Genomic DNA, 21681 nt, shown 5'->3' with positions numbered 1-21681 from the left:
AGAAAGCAAAAGGACATTTTCGCGAAAATTATCATTTAAAATATATTCTTATTTTTATAAATTTGTAATTTTATATAAATATAATATTTGTATAATTAATATAATTATTTTTTATGATTAATGAATGTGTTCTCAATTTTACTTTGAGTCATTTTGTTAGTTTCCAACAACTATACTAACCTTCCTAGAGACTGCGTACCTAATGAAGTGTCCACCGTATTGACACACACAAAGCAGCCAGATGTTGACATATACAACAAACAATATCGCCACATCCTATTTTATTTTCTAAAACCTGCTACTTTAACAACAGTAAAATAAATCCAAATCTTTTTTTTTTAATTATTATTATTATTATTATTATTTTTATGAAGTGTTATTTGTATTGGAGACTATTAGACAAAAAAACACCAGTAAATAATTAATAATAAATAATATAATAATATAATTTTTAGAAAATTACCTCCGGGCTCAATCCATTTTTTAACTTCATCACACTGCATTTAGTTATGTGCAATGTGTACAGTAGCGAGTATAGAAGATTTGCGAGCTAGCATCGTAGATATATTTGTCGAAAATAACAAAAATGAACACCCTACTTGCATATTATCAGACAAGTACAGTGGTGCCTAAAAAAAAAAGAGGGGCTCGGGTGGCGGACGGGCTCCACAAAGGGAAAACCTCCCAACTGTAACGTTTTTTTTGATCCAAATATTCTGATCCTATTATGCAGCGCGGCCTATGGATATGGATATGTTGAATGGCGGCAGACTCGCCCTGCTAAGAAAGGCTTTGTTTGCCTCTGATTTCACGTCATTGTCCAATAAAAGCGGCATTCTCCGTCACTGCGGGGGGGCCATAATTCCTGACTCCTCCTATGGCGCGGCTTTAAGTGGATTTTGCCCAACTTAACGAAAGATCTTAAGACTGGAGATTTCTCTCATAAGTTCTGAGGAGCATCGTTTTTTTTTTTTCTTCTTTTTTTTAAATCAAAATCATCACAAACTCCATTTGCATAAAATCAAAGCAGATTAATTCCATTCTTGTCGTGCCTATTCTGTGGTCCAATCAAGGTGACCCTTCATCATTTTGCGCTCACATTTTGTGTTTATGGTCAGTTCAGAAATCACTTAAGTTATTTATGTCCTTTATAGTTTTACACAGTGGATATAAAAAGTCTACACACCCATGATGCGTCCATGCTTCACTGTCGACATCATGTCCTTTTGGTGATAACCAATGTTGTTTTTGTTGCCAAACGTTTTAGAATTGCGGCAAAAAGTTCAACCCTTGGTTCCATTAGAAGAGACCGTAACACATTTTGCTGAGAGATTTTGTTTGGGGATTTGGAACTGGGACTTAAGACAAGGAGGGAGGCATAATGAATAATTTCAAAAAGCAGTCAATGCTAGCACGAAACCTTTAGGCTTCTGCTATGAAGTAAAAAAAAAAAAAAAAAAAAGTCAAGGAAAGCCTACCAGAGCAGCTGAATTTTATTTGGCGTTTGTTTGTTGAAGTGTTTCCATGCGACTTTTTTGATGCTCTAAAAAGACCCTCCACAGATGAAAGCCATGTGATGTTCCTCCAGGAAGTGGACGTCAAGGACGTTCACCGTTTTACCTTCAAGGACTAGGCTGACCGTGGCCTCGTGTTTTAAAACCGTGTAAGTTGCAATTGTATATATACTGAATCAACTCTGAAATATGAGCTTTATCATATTGCCCTAACATAATGAATGTTTATCGTGACCAGGAATTTGTGCATATCACTACTTACACATATTAAAGCGCGTATAATATGCATGTAACTACTTCCCCGCCTAGTTAGAAAAGCAAACATGGACACTCGGGGTGCCATATGGGTGATGCAGTTTGGCATTCGCAAATTCACCTCTTCACCTTTTTTTGGGAACCTATCCTCCATTATTCACTGGGGAAAAAAAAAATGAAAAACTCACCTAGTTGCTGTTTGTCCTCGGGCCAAAGCAATTGTGTATTGATTTGGTGTCGTCTTGTTGCCAAGGAACTATATTGAAGCGAGTTGAGGGGTTTCATGAAGACAAAGGTAGTGCTTTGTCGCATCTTGATGCCAAGGAACTACGTTGAAGTGAGCTGAGGGGCTTCCTTTAGACAAAAGCAGTGCTTTGTCAGCATTTTGTGGCGTAATGGTGCCAAGGAACTACGTTGAAGTGAGTTGAGGAGCTTCAAATTAGACAAACGCTGTGCTGTGCCGCCATTTTGTGACGTCTTTACGCAATTATAAAACAGGGGCGTCAACTTGGTCCCGATCCCCTGAGAAATTGTCATTTAAAAAAAAAAAGTACCGACAGAATCCCATAAGAATATTTTTTTGAATGGTGGCGATGGTGTGGAATGCTCCAAGTGGGATTTTTCTTCCGTGAGGCCCCGATAAGCCCTGGTGACATCCCTGCCCTTGAGCAAGACACTGAACACCCCCACCACCCCCAAAGCTTTCCATCAATTTCCATCCGCCTTTTCACTCTGACGTGTAACAAAAAATGTATGGCAGAGTGTAAATTAAATATCCTCATGAGGGATGTAATCATTGTAATAGAAAGGCAACGGTGTGATTCCTTTCAGCACTTCCGCTGTGCAGGTTGATTATGTTGAACCATGTGAAATGGCCGTAGGGTCAGAATACGCTCGCGGCGCAAGCGGACTCGACTGCTGGAGGCCGGCGTGGAGGTTTAACACCTCTGACCAGAGAACGCGGGCCACACGGGCCACACGGCCAGAGCAGCAGAACAGCAGAGAAAAAAAAGGAATTGCCCGGCCTGCTCGAGAGAAAAACACTTGGGTGCCTTTCAATCTCCGAGAGGACAGCAGGAAGCCGTAACTCATAATCTTCAGTTCCATTCCGGCCTCTGAAAAAAAAAAAAAAAAACGAACATTTTTCTAATGTTTTTAACAGGAAAAAAATAGTACTGTGTAATACTGTACTTAAAATCAAAAGTAATGACCTAGTTTTAAAAAGTATTCGCAGTTTTGAAGTATATCTGTCACATCCGATTCAGAATTGAAATGACTAATACTGATTTTTTTTTTTTATACAGCAACTGTATACTTTGCACTGCCGAGTATAATCAAGATGACCTCACAGAAGTAGAACGGACTCTCTTACTTCTGCTAACAGAGACGCCGCATTGGCTTTAATGCTCGATCTAGACATACTGCATAAGGTTTGTTAAATAATTCCTTTAACTGTAATCGGATGTTTTGTGTCATTTACATTTTTAGGAGAAAATTAAAGGATTTGATTTCTGTAGTTTTTAATTGGCTTTTAAAAGGGGGGAAGGTCGGCACTGGGTATTTAAACCGTGAAAAATGGTCAAATTGGATTCAAACTTGGACGTGTCATATCCACGCATACAAGAGTGAATTTCATGCCCACTCTGATTAAAAACGGCGAGTGGGGAATGAAGGTTGGTGTAAAAAGGGGGTCAGTGGAGTCGGTCTCACGCTGGGCGCCATGTTTCATACATCAGCACACAATGATTAAAGTCTAATTAAAACGTGCCATTTTCCTCACAACTGATTGACATCTCTTTATTGAATACATAAATATGTTTAAATGGTGATCGGCACTTGTCAGCTTTATGTTTGTGGCGCTACGACAGTTGGCATTCTACAAATTTTAAATTCAAACCTTCAACTTCCTCAAACAGCTTTAATACAGATGAATGTGACCACAATGTGCTTAGCTAATACATTCTTACATAAACCTCTTACACCTTAAGAGCTAGAAAATAAAAACATGAGGGCAGGAGTCACACGTATCTCCATACGTGTAATGTGCGGTTAATTAAACGCGTATTCTAATAATCACAAACATAAATCTATAAACAGATAAACACAAATGTTCACCTTGTTGCCACTTTCAATCGGGCTAAGTATCTTTGAACTGTTAATTTTGTCGTTGCTGAAAAGTCTGTTTTACTTCTTCAGAATCGTTTCGACAATTCGTCAATTCAGTGTCTAATCAGCCGTCAACCTTTTCCGTGTTCCTTCAGAGTAAAACTTCCGCCTAACAGGAAGTCAAAAACAAAGGTCCGATATTACTGAATATTTGACAAATACGTAAACCCATAGTCCTTTACAGGTTCAGAATCGGGATACCCAGCGAGTGGGTTGGCCCGTGAATTTTAATAGATGCAATTTAATGACTGGGCATGTGCTGCTAACTAAATCTGCTTTTAATATGAATTGTATATTGCATTCCAGATCCAAAGAGGCGGGAAAGAGCAAACGCCTGTTTACAAGTAGACAACTACGTGTTACTAGTGCTTGCTGACATGATTATGTGAGATGCATATGACAGGAAAGAGGCTGTTGTCTGCCGAGTTCACTCTCTCGCTTCATTTGGATTGTGCCCCATCTTGTGGACGTTCTTGTGCAGCTCCTGACATGGACTCAACTTCTTTTTTGTTCCTTCCTCTTTCTTTGCAGCAGACAGACAAGTGATTGATTGTTTCCACCGGCAGCCTTTTAACAAAAGTCTCCTGACTGGACCTCAAGGGATGGCTGGTGAAGAAGCAAATAGGTGGCGTGATGTGCACGATTGGACAAAAACAACAACAACAACAACAACAGAAAAAGGTCAGATGGAACCCGGCTTTGATGATGAAGGGTTAATTAACTCAAACAGACAATGAATAGAAGTGATGAGGGCTTTGTTTTCCTTCTCGGCAAACTGTTTCCTATACTTTAATTAGGGCTGAACGATTTTGAAAAAAAAAAAAATGCCGGTACATAATTACGATTGTCCTCCGCCTCATTATTGCGATTGCGATTTAATATATGATGATTTTTACTTTAAGATCCTCTTTCCATGTATTTTTTTTTTTTTTACAAACACAAGCAATAAATTAATATGTATTACAATAAACAATATCACATTTATTTTACATAGCATTTTTGTTCTTATAGGTTAGCATTAAGCTAAAATAAAGACAAAAGAACCAGGAATTAATATGAAAGATTTTTATCTACTTCAATTTTCAGTCGTTAACTTACTAACCACTTTGACCTGCTGCCTTTTACGCGTTCACGCCAACAACAATATTGAATGAAAACTAGTGTGCTCTGAATAAATGCCCCAACAGATTTATGACAAACCATTTAAGCATTTACTTGATGTCCTTGATAGTGCACCAGTCTGCTCTTTGTCCATAGTAGGACAAATTTAGCAAAACTATGCACTAGTTGACACTTGTGTACTTTTGGCACTCAAGTGAGATTATAAAAAATCTACTAGTTAACAGCGGTTCTACTAGTAGCCCGCAGAACTATAGTGCACAGTTGTGGCTCACTAGTAACATTGTTTGTGAGGAGAAAGACAGCAAGAAAAAGAAACAGCCTCACGAGAAGGATTTTTTTTTTTGGGGGGGGGGGGGGAGTGTGGGAAGACTTTTGGCAGCATGTTTGTGGGGATTTTTGTCAGAGGTCACTAATGTTGAAAGTGGGAGAGGGCTTGGCTATCACCCAATCCCTGCTCTCATTCATTGCACTTGCGTTCTTCCATTTCAAAACGTCTCCAAGCATGCCTTTACGGACCTTGGTTAGTGCACCGAAGCACAGTCAAGGCCCTTAAGCAGACTCTTGCCATAAATTTGGATGTATGCGACGGTCTGAGGCTGCACTGTTACAGTCCAGAGGTCCCCAATTCGAATCTCGGGCCCTCCTATGGGTGGAGCTAACGTGTTCTCTGGGGTACTCCGTCTTCCTCCCACATTCCTTAAAACATGCGTGTTTTAGGTTCGTTCAAGACTGCAAATTGTTTATAGGCCCTGAGATACAAGTACAACTTCAATTTAATACGAGCGCTAATCAGGACACACAGTGAATGAACTACAGGTAACGTAAACACACTTAGACAATGATTAATAATCTTATGATGGAAAAACTTCAACACACACCTGACATGCAAACAAAAAAGTACAGACATAGTCCGTTTGCCAGTATGGACTATTTGTGTACCTTTTCTAATCATAAACAGTACTTAATTGCACCAGTGAGCTCAATTCCTGTCGGGTCCATTTGCAAAACGCTGCACCTTGGAGAACAAAAATGAACCTTGCCGTTACTCTTTTTTTTTTTTTTTTTTTTTCTGACAGTGTAAAATGAAAATTTAGGACTAAGCACGTGTGCAGTCTACAAATCCTGGTACATGTGTGTTCCCAGAGAAAATATGAACGTCAAGGGCCCTAAAAGAGAATTATTGCCTATGTTTCACCTCGTGGGTGTGGAGCTGTCCAGTGCTGAAAACACAACCCAAGCCCCGAAAGTCCTTTTACTGTACATGTGTCACTGGAGTGCTCTCAACATTTTTCAGCGTGTCTTACGCATGTATGACAGCGTTCCAGATTCAGGGTTCCATTTATAATTAGCAACACTTTAGTGCAGCGATGAGCGGGCCGTAGCACATCTGTGCGTCGTAACAGATGATTATAAAGTTATCCGATTGTACTTACTTGGTCCGAAAGTTATTTATTTACTACATGTGCTGCGTCGTTGCGCAACAAAATTTTCCAGTGACGTGTAGCGACAATCAAGCAACAAGGTGCAGACTGACTTGAATGAAGGTTGGTGGCGCGCTCGATGATTTTTGGTTGCTTACTGCCACCTAGCGGAGGTTATAATAGTAACACTCGCCAATGACTCTGAAATGAGACTCTTTACGTGAGAAGCACGTCCAAAAAGTGAGATAGGCGACGATGACGTCATCTGATGTTATAGTTCCTGGAAGATTAATGGCTGTTGACAGTATAGGAGGAGGTGGGAGGGGCACGTAATGGTAAACGATTGAAGGATTGATTGTGGCTGTATCATTTTCTTTTCTTTTCTTTTTTTTTTTCTTTTTCTTAATTCTCCTCCACACTCACCTTCCTCTCGTCCCCCTTGCACATCATTTGTTGCTCCACCAGCATCAAACTTGAGGTCCGTGACGAGGACTCGGAGGAGAGCATCACGTCCCCCACCCAAAAAAAAAAAAAAGAAAAAGTCTGACTGAGCTCAGAAAGAGAGACGCGCGCGCCGAGCGAGGAAGCAAGGGAGACAAACGAATGACTCCTCATTCGTGGGCTTAAATGTCATCGCCGGTCCGGACAAGGTCACCTTGCGTGGCATCGCACGAGTGGAGCAGTGGAGCAGCTCAAGTCGAGTTTGGACTGCACCTCGTCGCCACGTCCACGGTGAGTGAAGTGAAAGACTCAAACTCAAGGAAATTCTTATTTGTGGACGTGCTGTAACAGGTGGTGGCATCGAACCCCTTTGTAAAATCGGATTAAATACGATTTGTGCACAGTTTGCGATACAAAGACAACTGATACGTTTGTTTTTTTTAAATAAAGGATGCATGTTGACTTTTTTCTGTAATAAAATATCGGCCCAATTGCGTTTTCTTCAAACATTATAAAACGATTGTATTCGTGCGTTTGTTGCATGCACACAATGCAACTTGAATGAACGGTATTTGTAAAATCATTTGGAATTGTTTTGTTAAAGCAACACATGGAATTTTCTTCTCTCCCGACCAGTGAGTCGTTCCTCTCTTCTTGGATAGCAGCCCCACGATTTTTTTTTTTTTTTCAAGCGAGGAACAAGACGAGGATATTTTTTTGTTTTTTTCTTTTTGGGGTTTTGGGAGTGGGGGGCGGGGGTGGCGGTGGGGGGCGGAGAAGCTGAGGACTTTGGCTCGGAGTCTGCACTGGATTGATGGCGTCTGCACCGTCCTCCTCCTCTGATGGCGATCCGGATCCCAACGCGACAAATTTACGGCCACCGGGCTCCAGTAGGTGCACGGCAGATAAAATGCGATTTCACGCGTGTTATTTAGGCCTATTTCGTGGGTCATTAATCATTTCCATTCAAGGGGGGAGGAAAGTGGAGAGGGACGGGGGAAAGGAGCTCTTTCTTTGCTGCATTACGGACCCCCTGGACATTATTATTATTATTATTATTATTATTATTATTATTGTTAATGTGTTCATTCTGTCTGTGTCTGTTGTATAAGCGGCCACGTGGATGCACGCATGTAAAGAGACCCTAAAGTGGCAATTAATTGAGCCATATTAAATTGGCCTTAATGGAAGACATGAGCATTTGCAGCCCGAGGTAATATTTCCAAGAACAAATCAAGACGAGTGAATAGTGGCGTTTTCCTGCCATTAAAAACGAACTGTGTATGGTTTTGATACTTACATATATACATTTTTTAAAAATAAATGTATGCAACGGATGTGTATTCTAAATGTATAATAGAATTGCGATTTTTTTTTAAAATGGTGACACTGTGTCCAAACAGCTGAGCACAGGCCAATAATTTGTCTAATGATCCAAAGCAGAGGGTTAAAATGTGGATTTGCTGTTGTTCACACCCAGCCACCCCTACCAGTAAATTGCTTTTTTCTTTTTTTTGGGGGGGGGGGGGGGGTGACATTTGATTGCCTGATCCCCCTTCTAACTATCCAAGGTGCCACCCTCCCCTCCTCGCTGGTGGCTGTGAGCCCACGATAAGGCACCGTTGTTGTCTTGCATCTTTTTTTTTTTTTTTACTCAATCCCGTTTTTCAAGCTGAGGGCTAATTAATTTCAAGTTAAATTGGGTCATGGAGAGGTTAAGTGTTGAGGGCCCTTGGGGAACCATGATGGAAATGCTGAAATCGTGGCTGTTTATCCTTACTCGTTATCGCAATTGTTGCGTATTTGCTGTGTATTTACTCGGCTTATTTTGAAGGACTTTTATTTCCTATGTATTTAGGCTATGACGCGTGGTGTGGAGTTGCTCATGGATGTACAAGAAAACTGGGAATGAAGATATATGGTAAGCCTGCAAAAAATGTTATATACTTTTTTGGGGCTATATATTAAATGCCAAATCTATCAAAATCCGCACCCATTGAATGATTAAGTTCTAAATCGCTCTTGACTGGAAGCTGATGAAACAAAAGAAGGGAATTATCGGTGGATTTTACAATGTACTCCCCGAGAGTCTATTTCAGCCCGGTGATGCGAGCTGACACATCCCATAATAGTGACTGTCACGCACCGGTGGGCTGCACACTTTTTGACCGACACGTTCCGTTGCTTTCATCAGGACCATTTAATTAGCCGGCAGTCTTCATCTGCATCATAAAAGACTGCAATGGGGGAAAAAAAAAAAAAAAAAAGAAGAAGAAGAAAAAAAAAAAAGAAGCCCATCAATAGATTTGCAATCAACACATCTCCAAAGGAACTGCGCGCGTATTGAGATTGTAATTTGCTGATTTATTCACATCTTTTTCGCGGCCGATCTGGGATCTGCTGCGTTCTCGCTCAAATGGAACGATTTTGTAGGAATTTACAGCAGCCTTCTCTTGCTGGTGACGTCATCGCGTACGCACCGCCTACCACCTCCCCGCTAACAGGGGGCCTCCTCTTTGGGCCCCGAGAGGAGGAGACAAAAAGTTGGGAGTAATCACCGTCACGTAACCATGCTGCGGACTGTGCTAGGTTTCCTGCAGAAGAATAACAACGTGGAGGACAGGAGCAGGTTCGCGGGCTCGTTCATGGAGCGCGCGGCCAAGAGCCTCATGCTCACGTGCGACAACAGCGGCGGGGGCGCGCGCTTCACGCGCACGGAGACGGACTTCTCCAACCTGTTCGCCAGAGGTAGGCACACCTGCAGTTTTTATTACATGTGTAATAAATGATTGCCCCAGAGCTGGGAAAAGCGTGCTGTCAAAAAACAAGACTGGTAAAAATAGAAGAAATTTGAAATGTCCTGAAATAACACAAATAAAACAGTTGGGTTAAAATAACACGATTTTGCGTCAAAAATGGACCGATACACAAATTGGGTCAATTTGATCCACTTTCTTGCTTGTTTTGTACAAAACAGCCCTTTTTTTTATTGTTTTCTGCAAAAACAACCAAGAAAGTTGGGTCAAATTGACCCAAGTTGTGGATCGGGCCATTTTTGACCCCAAATTGTGTTATTTTTAACCCAATTGTTTTCGGAGTGAAAAACGATGTTTTTGTTGTCAATTTTATACACTACCCATTTGATAACATGACAGAAAAAAAAAAATGCACACAAAATAGAACCCATATAGGGCTGCAACTAACGATTATTTTAATAATCGATTCATCCGTCAATTATTTTGGTGATTCATCAATGATGAAAAAATGTCATTTCAAATTTGCGGTGCAGAAAGTGGACAAAGGAATTATGATTCTGTTTCTGCTTTGGTCTGTAACATGTCAAAAAATGGGCAAAATGTTGATGATTGTTTTCATATAAGCAAAAGCACTTTCTCCATTAAGTATCCAACTTTCCCAACACTGGCCTTCCTAAAATACACTTGCAGGCCACATTATCACGCATGAGCTCATGCAATGAAATATAGACCTCATGTGCAAGTAGATAAAGTACGTTTGATTGACACTAAGAAGATATTCATTGACCAATGTATTTATCCGATGTTTGCAGTGGTGTCAAACTTTACTGCGTCGTGAGATGGCAAAATTTTATCAACAGTTCCCATTGGATGCAATGCAGCTTTATACCACTGAAATGAATGACGCAAAATGACATAACAAAATACAATATCTTTGCAAAGACAGATTTTGGGGGAAAGTTGTGTCGGCTCTTAGATTATGCAAGTGTACCCAATGTTGTGCTAACAATAGCAAACAGACCAATTTTATTTCTCAAATCAAAATGGAAACTGTTGTGCATTTCAATATAATGCACGTTTCTTCGAACAAAACCAACAAGCTATGGACTGACTCACTGTCGTTTGAGTATAGTTGCAGGTACCACCAGTGGTAGGCAGGCTCCCTCTAGCGGTTTGTGAAAGAATCACTACCAAATTATACTTCAGTCGTCTTTAACTTTTAAGTAAATGCATTTGCATTTCATCTTAACAAACTGTTTTTTGGGGGGGGGTTTTATCACCCATTGCACTTGTTCAAAGTGATGCCATATGCGGCCATGTGCGTGGTAATGATACAACAAAATTCACTTCTAATTGTCGAAGTAAATGTAATTTGTTTTGACTTGAATGTCAATATAATGTGTAAGTGCATCCTTTGAAGTATCTGTTGAATGCACGGCGGGTATAAAAAGGTCTACACATCCCTGTTCAAATGACACTGTTTTTGTGATATGGGAAAAAAAAACATGAGCTCAAGATAAGGATTCAGGAAAAGCTTTATCCGTAGCACTTTAAAGGTGTTTCTTGGCCTTCATTTAACATGAGTTGGAATGCGATTGCTTCATTTTGAACACGGTCACGTTCCAGTTATGAGGGTGTGCACACTTATGCAACTACATTCTTGTTGTTTTTATTTCCCCATCTCGGAAAGGTCAACATTAATGGTGTAGAACGTTTTAAAATTATTTATCTGGGTGGGTCTCTTTTTTTTTTTTTTAAATCACAAAAAACAAACATTTAACAGGGAGGTGTATGGACTTTTTATATCTATTCAGGGGCGGAGCCAGAACGTGGCTAATGGGTGGGCCCGGAAAAATCAGGGTGGGCCCGAATATTTCTCTCACTTAGCACAATCCTCCAGAATTATATGAAGTTCAGATCTTCCTTGCTTGGACAACCACAATTATGCCATTCTTCATATTCAATAAAAAAAAAGTAAAAAAACACAACAATACACAAATTCAAAAATAATTCGCCAAAAATGTAAAAGTCTATATTTTTTCATGAATCTTAGTCAGTCTGTCAATCCGCCGCTGTTTCCATAATATAAAAAGCCGCGGGAATAAAACCAAATGACCAACCCCCATCCTCATATTTTCTTGACAAATACTTTCTGTTAAGCAGACAAATAAGCTCAACATGCGGAATTCTTTTTGCAGAGCTGTTACCTGCCAAAAATGGAGAGGAGCCCACCATGCAGTTCTTGCTGGAGGTGGTGGAAATCCTCACCAGCTACATCCGCAAAACCTTCGACAGATCCACCAAGGTCCTGGATTTCCACCACCCGCACCAGCTGTTGGAAGGCATGGAAGGATTCAACCTGGAGCTCTCGGACCAGCCCGAGTCCCTGGAGCAGATCCTGGTGGACTGTCGGGACACTCTCAAGTATGGCGTGAGGACAGGTGAGGGGGAACAAAGAGGCACCGAGGAGCTCGTTCGTTAGCGTAGCATTTACATGAATGGTGTTTTTTTTTTTTTTTCTTTTTTCTTTTCGATTGCTTCATGTGCAGGTCATCCCAGGTTTTTCAACCAGCTCTCCACTGGGTTGGACATTGTCGGCTTGGCAGGAGAGTGGCTCACCTCGACGGCCAACACCAACATGTGAGCGTTTTCCCAATCGAATTGTTTTTTTTTTTTTAAATGAACTTCTCCCATTGAAATGAATGGAAATGCCGCTAATCGGTTCCGGACTCTCGAAAATAGAACGCGAATGAATAAATGTATTGGTTTTCCTTAAAGACTCTGCAGGGTCAGTTCAGTGAGTTGTTGAAAATGTGCAGGGATTTAGAACTATGTATGACTGAATTGAATCGTAGTTTACCAACTAAGTGGGTTAGGGAAAACACCCAGCATTTTCTAGTCCGTACATTTTGCTTGAATCCTTATTTAAAGCGGAAGTCAACCCAAAAATATTTTGTTCAAGGATATGTTCTTTGCGAGCCCACTAGTTGAAACAAGGCATTCTGATAAATATTGCGTTTGTGGAATAAGAGTTAACGCACTCGTTTTTAGCCATCTCTGGGGGCGGCCATTTTGTCACTTCTAACGACCAATCGCGGCTGACCTGTTTTCAGAAGCTGAGCTGTGATTGGTCATTCCCTGAGCCCTGGTTAGTTGTGATGTCATTTTCAGTCAACAGAAGTGACAAAATGGCCGCCCCCACAGATGGCTCAAAACGAGTGGATTTTGCTGCTTAACTCATATTCCACAAAAACAATATTAATCAGAATGCCGTGTTTCAACTAGTGGGCCCGCATAGAACATATTCTTGCAAAAAACATGTTTGGGTTGAATCCCATTTTAAGTAAAACCTTTTTTCTTTTCCTATATTTGAACACAGTGTTAATGTTCCAACTGAGCACTGCATTGCCGCAAAACGAGTCCAAGTGCAGTAATGATCAGCTGCAGAAGTTTGCTATTGACTCTTTTCACTCCTGAAAATCTCCCAACAAATGCAAAAATCCAAGACAGAAAGCAGAGTTAGGAACGCACTGCACCTCGCCCTTACAATGCAATCAGCCTTTACATGTGCACACTATTACATGCCGTCAGTCTCCTCAGCAGAATTCAGACTAAAACATGTTTTTTTTTGCGCGCGCGCGCGCGTGTGTGTGTGTGTGTGTGTGTGTGTGTCACAGGTTCACCTATGAGATCGCGCCCGTTTTCGTACTGATGGAGCAGCTGACACTGAAAAAGATGCGAGAATTCATCGGCTGGCCCGAGGGGCAGGGGGATGGAATATTTTCTCCAGGTACGAGCGCAGCGTCAACCCCTAGCTAGCGAGCCGATACTCCGGCGTCACACTCGAGTGGACACACTGCTGTCAGCCACAATGTAACCGCCATGTATCGCCGCGGCTGCTGAGAGAGCCCATCTGCTTTCCTGCAGGGGGAGCCATCTCCAACATGTACGGCGTGATGATTGCACGCTACAAGTTCTTCCCCGAGGTGAAGAGCAAAGGCATGGCAGCTGCACCCCGACTGGTCCTCTTCACCTCCGAGCATGTTCGTTCAACACTGGCCGGCCACATCTTTTTGCTGCCGCGTATGTGCGTGAAATGCTGATTCGAACTTTCTTCTTCTGGCAGAGCCACTACTCCATCAAAAAAGCCAGCGCGGCATTGGGCTTCGGGACGGACAACTTGATTCTGCTCGGCACAGATGAGAGGTTGATGTTTTTTTTTTCATTGTATGGCGATCGCAAAGATATGGCTGTTAGAGTAGTTTGGGATTTTTCATTCTAGTTGGTGTTTATAGATAGATTAGATGGGTTTATTTGAAAGGGGGGCAGTGAAATTTCACATATAACGCATGAAAAAAGATGGTTAGAAAAAAGACAGAATTAGCCAAAAGGCTATTTTTCATCTGGAGTCCCCTAGCTAGCTAGCCATGATGTAAAAAAAAAAAAAAAAAGCATTGAAATAGTTACAAAATACAAATATAAATACCAAGACACTAAATCCTTCAAACGTTTTAACAAATAATTAACGATAGGCGTACAATAAAATTCATTAAAAGCTATGAACACATGAAGACAATGACAGCACAGACGGTATATGTTTTAGTGTTGGCAAGTGTAGTTATTTTTGTACCATGTCCTCAAATTTTTAGCAAAGGCCTTGAAAGTTTATTTCATTTTGTCTCTTGTTTTTTTTTTGTTTTTTTTTATTCAGATAATTTTAATCCATTTTTAGAGCTGGTTTGTTTGTTTTAATTTTTTTCCGAAAATGCTTTATAGTTGTTATAAATTTTAGTGTTAGTTTTTTTGGTTTTTTTTTTTTAATTTATGGCGTATTTGTCAAATGCAAGATAATAAAAAAAAGGTCACTAAGAACTGTGAAATAAAGTCAAATGAATTACAATTCCCAAACGACTGTTCAGCCTTCCTTCTTCGGCCGAACATTAATATGGAAATTAATACAAATAATCCCCCAAATCTCATGGATGAAATTAAACGACAAAGACTAAAACAAATGACATTTTTGTGACAATTTCCATTAGTTTCATGAACATAAAATGTAGATTCTGTTATTATTGTTGTTTGAGAGACACTTGTTTTTATTTGATTTAATTAATGAAAATGTTGTTTTTTTTTTAACTATAACAACCTTGCTGACAAGTGAATTTTTCTTTTCCAGAGGAAGAGTCATTCCTGCTGATTTGGAAGCCAAAGTCATCGAAGTCAAGCAAAAGGTGGAAATAAATGGAAACCCTTTTCCGATTGACACTACAACAATAGTGTGGAAACAAATGTTCCCATCGGAAATAATGGAAGTAGAATTACAGTAAACAGGGACCAAATAGTAAAAAAACACAAGTGAAAAAGTTGAATATATTAATAGTTTAAGCAGTAAATATACGACAAACTAAGATTCCAAATCATTTTAATATCATTTCAGACTTTGTTTGAAAAAATACACAGCAAAAACAACCACAACTCCGCTTAGCTTAATGCTAACAAACAATGTAAAACACCATAGACGGGCGAATGAATAGCAAATGCTTAAGTAACAGATATTTGAACAAAAATGGTGGCGCAAAACATGTCGACAGATAACATAACAATACGTACAGGCATATATTCTTGATCTTCAATATATAGTCATCATTTGCAAATTTGTCAATACCATCTCTAATGGATATTATCAGATTGACCTGCCATCATTGGTACCCATCTGCGGTTGTAGTACCCCAAAAAAAATAAAAAAATAAAATAATAATAATAATAAAGCAAAACATACTTGTGGATGCAATTCTGCGGTTTGACCTCACTTCAGTGCGTCTTTCGAGCTTGATCAAATTCAAAATTGCTCTGTCGACCGCATTTTGCTCCGAGTGTCCAATGACGCATTCGTCTCCAGTAGGCTGCAGTTCGCCACGGCAAGCCAGGTTTCTATTAATAATGCTTCCGCCCGCTCACATATGAGTCCGCTCCCGTGGCGCAAAGTGCTGCAAGTCATTCTTCAAGGCAAAGTGACGTGAGGGACTGGAGGGGGGGTGCGGGCAAGCAATTTTTGTTCGAGCCATATCTGCAGAGAGCAGGAGTGCATTATTAGTCCAAATTCTCCATCGCGTCTTTCTGATGTCAGGGAAAGAACATCATTAGCCACGTGTTGTTCCCTTCCAGGGCTTCGTCCCCATGTACGTGAACGCCACGGCCGGCACCACGGTCTACGGGGCCTTCGATCCCATCAATGAAATTGCCGACATCTGCGAGAAGTACAACATGTGGCTTCATGTGGACGTAAGGGATTGTCCTTAAATGTAAGTGTGAAATTGATAGTCAAAGCGTGCGTTCTCATTTGTGGTGAAAAAAAAAAAATGTGCGCAGGGTGCGTGGGGAGGAGGTTTGCTCATGTCGAGGAAACACAGACACAAGCTGAGTGGAGTCGAGAGGTACAGTATCGCAATGCATTGCTAGCGATAGCACTGAACAAAATTTACGACTGGAAGTCTTGCCGCCTCCCCCCCAAAAAAATGAAAAGGATTTCATTTACTATTTCAACGAAAACGGGGGGGGGGAAAAAAAACAGCTGTTTAAATCAACCATGTGAGTATTTTTGCTAAAAGTACTGATCCAATGCCTTTAATTGATTAAAAAAAAAATACAGACTGACAATGTAAAGATGTGATTTTTCTGTCAATGATTTTAGGGGTGGCGAGTAACGATACCAGGTATTGTATCGGGCCTTATTTTAAGGTATCGGGTAGTCATTGAGGCTGCCGATACCAGCCACTGATGCTTAAAGGGGAAATCAATCTATACATATTTTTTTCAAGAATATGTTCCCAGCAGGCCCACTAGTTGAAAAAAAGTAATTATGATTAAGTTGAGCAGCAAAATCCACCCGTTTTTAGCCATCTCAGCGGGCGGCCATTTTGTCATTTCTCTCGACCAATCAAGGCTCAGCTTCAGACAACAGGTCAGCTGTGATTGATTGAGCCCTGAGCAGTTGTGATGTCATTTTCAGTCGACAGAAGTGACAAAATGCCCCCCCCCCGAGATGACAAAACCAAATAACAAAAACGGCTAAAAGGCTAATGATAGCAATTGAAAAAAAATACACCTCACCTGCATGTGCGGAGTTCAAACGCAAAAAGCCCAAATCGCTATTTTTGTGAATAACAGGGTTAAGAAATGCAAAGTTGAATTCTTGATGCATTTTTTTTTTTTTTAAACTATACAAGGACTTATTTACTCAAATCCATGAGTGAAGTATTTGCATTTTGCCACTTCCCACCGCTGTTTTTTTTCCGATCAGAGTGCTTTTTGTCGGAAAATCCGACGGAAATCTCATGAGAACAAGCGGCACTCAACCGCCAACTTCTGACAGGTTTTTATAAAACGCCGCGCATGAAATTCTCCTCTCGTGTGCATCGTAAGGTTTAGTGACTATTGATCGGTCCTCGCTAAAGCAGGTCAACGCAGCTGAACTCATTTCACACGTTATCACACATAACGCTTGCGTGATGTGTGCAGAGCCAACTCGGTAACCTGGAACCCCCACAAGATGATGGGGGTGCCGCTGCAGTGTTCCGCCATACTGGTCAGAGAAAAGGTGAGAAGTTTGTTTTCCGGTTGTTTGTCTTGTACAACCCTTGACTTTGGGACTTTTTTTTTTTTTTTTTTTTTTTTAATAATGTTTGTCACTCTTGATGCTTGCAGGGCTTATTACAAGGCTGCAACTCCATGTGCGCCGGCTACCTCTTCCAGCCAGACAAGCAGTACGACGTGGCATATGACACAGGCGACAAGGCCATTCAGTGCGGTCGCCATGTTGACATATTCAAATTCTGGCTCATGTGGAAGGCAAAGGTACCGACTACTTACTGGGGTTTCTGCGTTACAGACTGTTGAAGAAGTGATCCTTCGAAAATGTATGCCGATTTATAGAAACGGAATCATGACTGTTTTTGAGACGAACGACTCTCGCTGTGGGAAATTATGACCTGTTCAGTGACCTCAAGTCAATCGGTATCATTCATGTAGTCATGTCATTTTGATAATATTTTGAGATCAAAATCTTATTTCAGAAGTGTGTATCAAACTGGGGGCCCTTTTGCGTTAATCATTACCCAAGAAGGAGCTCTCAGATTCATAAATGTTGGTGAGTCTGAATATAGCGAATATAGCGAGTAGTAACTTTACAGTAACTTTACGCAAGCTGTAGACTCCTTTACCTAAGTGTCATTTCTTCAGAGCTGGCCAATGAAAATGTGTAATTGTGTGTGAGACTGCAATAGTATTATGATTATTACAAGTTCTTCTTGCTCTCCTTATGGACTCTGTCATGCATAAACACTCATCTATCATTTTTTTTGTTTTTTCCTACCTTCAAAGGGAACAGTGGGATTCGAACAACACATCGATAAGTGTCTGGAACTGTCATCGTACCTTTACTACAAAATCAAAGACAGAGAAGGCTTCGAGATGGTGTTTAACACTGAGGTGAGATCATTCCTTGAAAAAAAAAAAAAAAATATATATATATATATATATATATATATATATATATAAATAATTGGGGATGTAACGATTAATCGAAAATCGATTCGCTCCGATTAATTGATTAATCGAAAAATCGAGTTGATTAACTTCATCTAGAAGATGATGTCTTGAAACGTTTTTTCATTCCAGATGCATAGCACATTTTGAATGTGGAGATCAAATTATGCTTTTGCGCCAAACGTCATTGCGTATTGCGTTTGTGGATGGCTGCAGAACCACACTAGCGCACAGAGACAAGCATGGTAGCAATTAAAAAAAAAAATCGAATCGAATCGAAAATCGGGCACTGAGAATCGAATCGAATCGGGGCTTGAGTGAATCGTTGCATCCGGTGCTAACTAACATTGTCGCCATAAATAATTTTTATTTGAACATTGTTCCAACTGCTTTAGCCCTGCAAAAAATGCAAGTTGTTGTTGTGTTTTTGTTGTTGTTTTTTTAAAATTGTGCATATGTAATATTGTTAACACTGCCCTGCATCATACACAGCAGTGGTCCTAATATTTTACCCCTCTCCTGTAGCAAAATTGGGTCTTTCTATTCCAGCTCTTTCACCTCATGTTGCATCAGTGCGAGCGCATTTCAGCTTTTATTACAAATGGTCCTTCTCTTATCAGCCGCAGCACACCAACGTATGCTTCTGGTATCTTCCGCTGAGCCTTCGCGGCATGCCTGCTGGTAAAGAGAGACAAGAGAGGTTGCACAAGGTAACGACTCATTAATCTGCTTTAAAATTCACTTCCACATTCATTTCCCAGACAAAGTCAAACGCTTCTAAAGGTCCTCCAATTTGGAACCAAAAACCAAGGTTTTCTGGAAAACACTGATTGACCAAGTCATATAATCTTCAGATTTACTGTTCCAAAGGGGCATTATGAGTCTATACTGTATTTGTGTCAACCCCATCCCGCATTTTGACATTTTGGTTCCATTTGTGCTAATCTTTGGAGGTTCCCAAATCCGATTTGAGTTCGAATGCGTGCGATTTTCCTCCATAGGTGGCCCCAAAGATCAAAGCCATGATGATGGAGTCTGGCACAACGATGGTGGGCTACCAGCCTCAAGGGGAGAAGGTCAACTTCTTCCGCATGGTCATCTCCAACGCGGCTGCTACGAGGTCCGATATCGACTTCCTGGTGGAGGAAATCGAAAGGCTCGGGCAGGATTTGTAAGAGTCGCAGGCGGGTTTGCGAAATGTAACGTCATATACACCAACACGCTGGAGGACACATCATTAGGGACGCCTGCACAATCTGATGAGCTCCGATGCAATCGCTCTGTCAAAACATCTACTTGTCATTTTTGGGCAAACGTTTTTGTGTTGGTTCTCTTTCACACGGTGTACCTAATGTTGTGGCCTGCGTCACATACTGAAAGTGTGGAGCGTTTGCTCTTATCTACTGATGAGCGACCACGGATAATGTCATGTATTCTATGCAGAATAGTTTAGAAGACTGAATGGACATAAAAAAAAAAAAAGTGGAAAAAAAAAAAAGAGCACAACCTTATAGCATTGACATAAGTACGTTATGCATAATACAGCTTATATATACCTGTATGTTGATGGACCTTGTTGTTTATGTCATGCTCAAATCAATCATTCCTTTGGTGGTCATTTAAAGTCTAAACAGTATGATGCAGTCAATGTAACGTATTGTACTTATTATGGCCGTCTTTTTAGATATTTTCTGTGTAGATTGTGTATAGTATTGTTACAAAGTGCGTGTTTTACGGTGACAAAATCTTATATGTGAGTCAATCACACTCTAGAACAAAATGTATCGCTTTTATTTGAACTATGAGGATAGAATTGTGAATATTTAATCCGCTATTCTTTTCCACGTGTAAGATACTCGCCGTCACATTTGTTGTTTTATAGATCGATGTTTTGGGATTTCTTCCGTCTTTTATGTGAATTGGTGAACCAAAGATGGGTTGAGTTCCATTTAACGGATGTGTTTGTTGCCCTTGTGGATAAAATCACGTCTATAGACTTTAACTGTGCAATACGTGTTGTTGTGTTAGCTGTGAAAAGTCATTTTTGTTGGAAGAAAAGCACAATGCTAACACGCTAACGACAACGATTGTTTCTACGAGTGGCAACCGCAATAGGCAACATGCTCGCCAAAGTCACTCTTTTTCTGTGGAGAGCTTAAGGAGTATTTATCATGAAGAATTTAGCTTGCACATTGTTTGCCGTTGTAATAAGAAGAAAATAACATTCCGGAATCAGATGAAATGTCAATGTAGGCACTTTAACTTCTCATTTCCAGAGTATTACTGTTGTAACCACAGTTCTAATAAAGATTTGAGCTGTCGAGCATCCGTGGGCGCATGTTTTTCATCTCAGCACCCTGAAGTTATTACTGTTGATGGTTATGTTTGTTGTGATGATTACACTGGTCAACAGCAAATTTTAATCAGGGATGGTTTTACGCATCCCCGATGCTGATTTAAAAATGTATTTTTGAACACATCAAGGTTTTTGAGATATTTTCATCTTTTTTGTTTTTTAAATTTGATCTAAAAAAAAGCTTGCACAAAATAAATGTTCACATTCTTTGTCATTTATAGCTATGACGTTTCAGAAATTCTAATAATCACAACCTGATGTGCGAGAGAAAAAAAAACAAGGGTAGATTCAGAATCAGTGCAAAAAAAAATTCTCAAGAAAAGTTTACTTGAATCTGTAAATTAAAAAAAAAACAAAATTGACCAGTGTTGCGATAAATCATATTTGCAATACATCTTTGTCATTTGTTAAAAGTGTGTTTGGTTCTTTTCAAGTCATCATATTACCAGTGGTCTATACACAGTGGTTTAGACATTTTACTGAAAAAAGTACGGATAGCTAGCTATAGCTAGCTAGATAGCTAGATAGCTAGCTATAGATAGCTAGATAGCTAGATAGCTGGCTATAGATAGCTAGCTAGCTAGATAGATAGATAGCTAGATAGCTAGATAGACAGACAGATAGATAGATGGATAGAGTAGCTAGCTAGCTAGCAGCTACCCAAATCATTTTTTTGTTGCCATCTCAAATACGCAAAATTTTCTGCAATGTACAGTACTGTCTGTACATTGTTTTTGTATAGAATCCTACTAAATTAAATAGGTGACCCCGAACTAAAAATTTGAATGTGTTTTAAAACTACAATCTTATTTTCAGACATCAAAGTATGTACTTTTAACAAATGCGAGCAAAGTTAGTTTGTTTCCATGGACCAAAGTTGTTCAAAATTGTCACTAAGGGTGATAGATTATCTGCAGAGGAGATGTTTATACTCTTCTGTCTTAGGATAGAGGCCCCTTTCCGATTTCTCCACAATTCCTTTCCTTACTCCTGGTTTTAAGAGATGTGTCATCAAACACATTAGACTGTGTTCCCGTCTTCTTCTTTTTTTTTTTTTCCAAAGGAGCCCATTTGGTGTCTGCGCCTGGCTGCATTTTATTTTTGGA

The 21681-nt window shown here is 40.1% G+C and overlaps 1 protein-coding gene across 2 annotated transcripts; it reads left to right on the top strand.

The window, feature by feature from the left end:
• The first annotated feature begins 6805 nt into the window (after positions 1–6805).
• On the top strand, positions 6806–20545 carry LOC147136637 (glutamate decarboxylase 1-like). Of its 2 annotated transcripts, XM_086051423.1 has the most exons (17): positions 6806–7210; positions 7556–7809; positions 8778–8840; positions 9509–9667; positions 11874–12116; positions 12225–12315; positions 13353–13465; positions 13603–13718; positions 13802–13881; positions 14852–14906; positions 15841–15957; positions 16045–16109; positions 17194–17272; positions 17380–17529; positions 18055–18162; positions 18840–18929; positions 19221–20545. In XM_086051423.1, the coding sequence occupies exons 2-17, from the start codon at positions 7734–7736 to the stop codon at positions 19392–19394; spliced, it is 1779 nt and encodes a 592-aa protein (XP_085907549.1). In that variant the 5' UTR covers positions 6806–7210; positions 7556–7733; the 3' UTR covers positions 19395–20545. The 2 variants fall into 2 exon arrangements, with proteins under 2 accessions (XP_085907549.1, XP_085907550.1); XM_086051424.1 differs by lacking the exon at positions 7556–7809.
• Positions 20546–21681: the final 1136 nt, after the last annotated feature.

This window comes from Filicampus tigris, chromosome 14, assembly GCF_054856515.1.
Source record: "Filicampus tigris isolate MCC_2025a chromosome 14, RoL_Ftig_1.0, whole genome shotgun sequence".
Classification (NCBI taxonomy): Eukaryota; Metazoa; Chordata; class Actinopteri; order Syngnathiformes; family Syngnathidae; genus Filicampus; species Filicampus tigris.
This window is presented reverse-complemented; position numbering and strand designations above follow the sequence as displayed.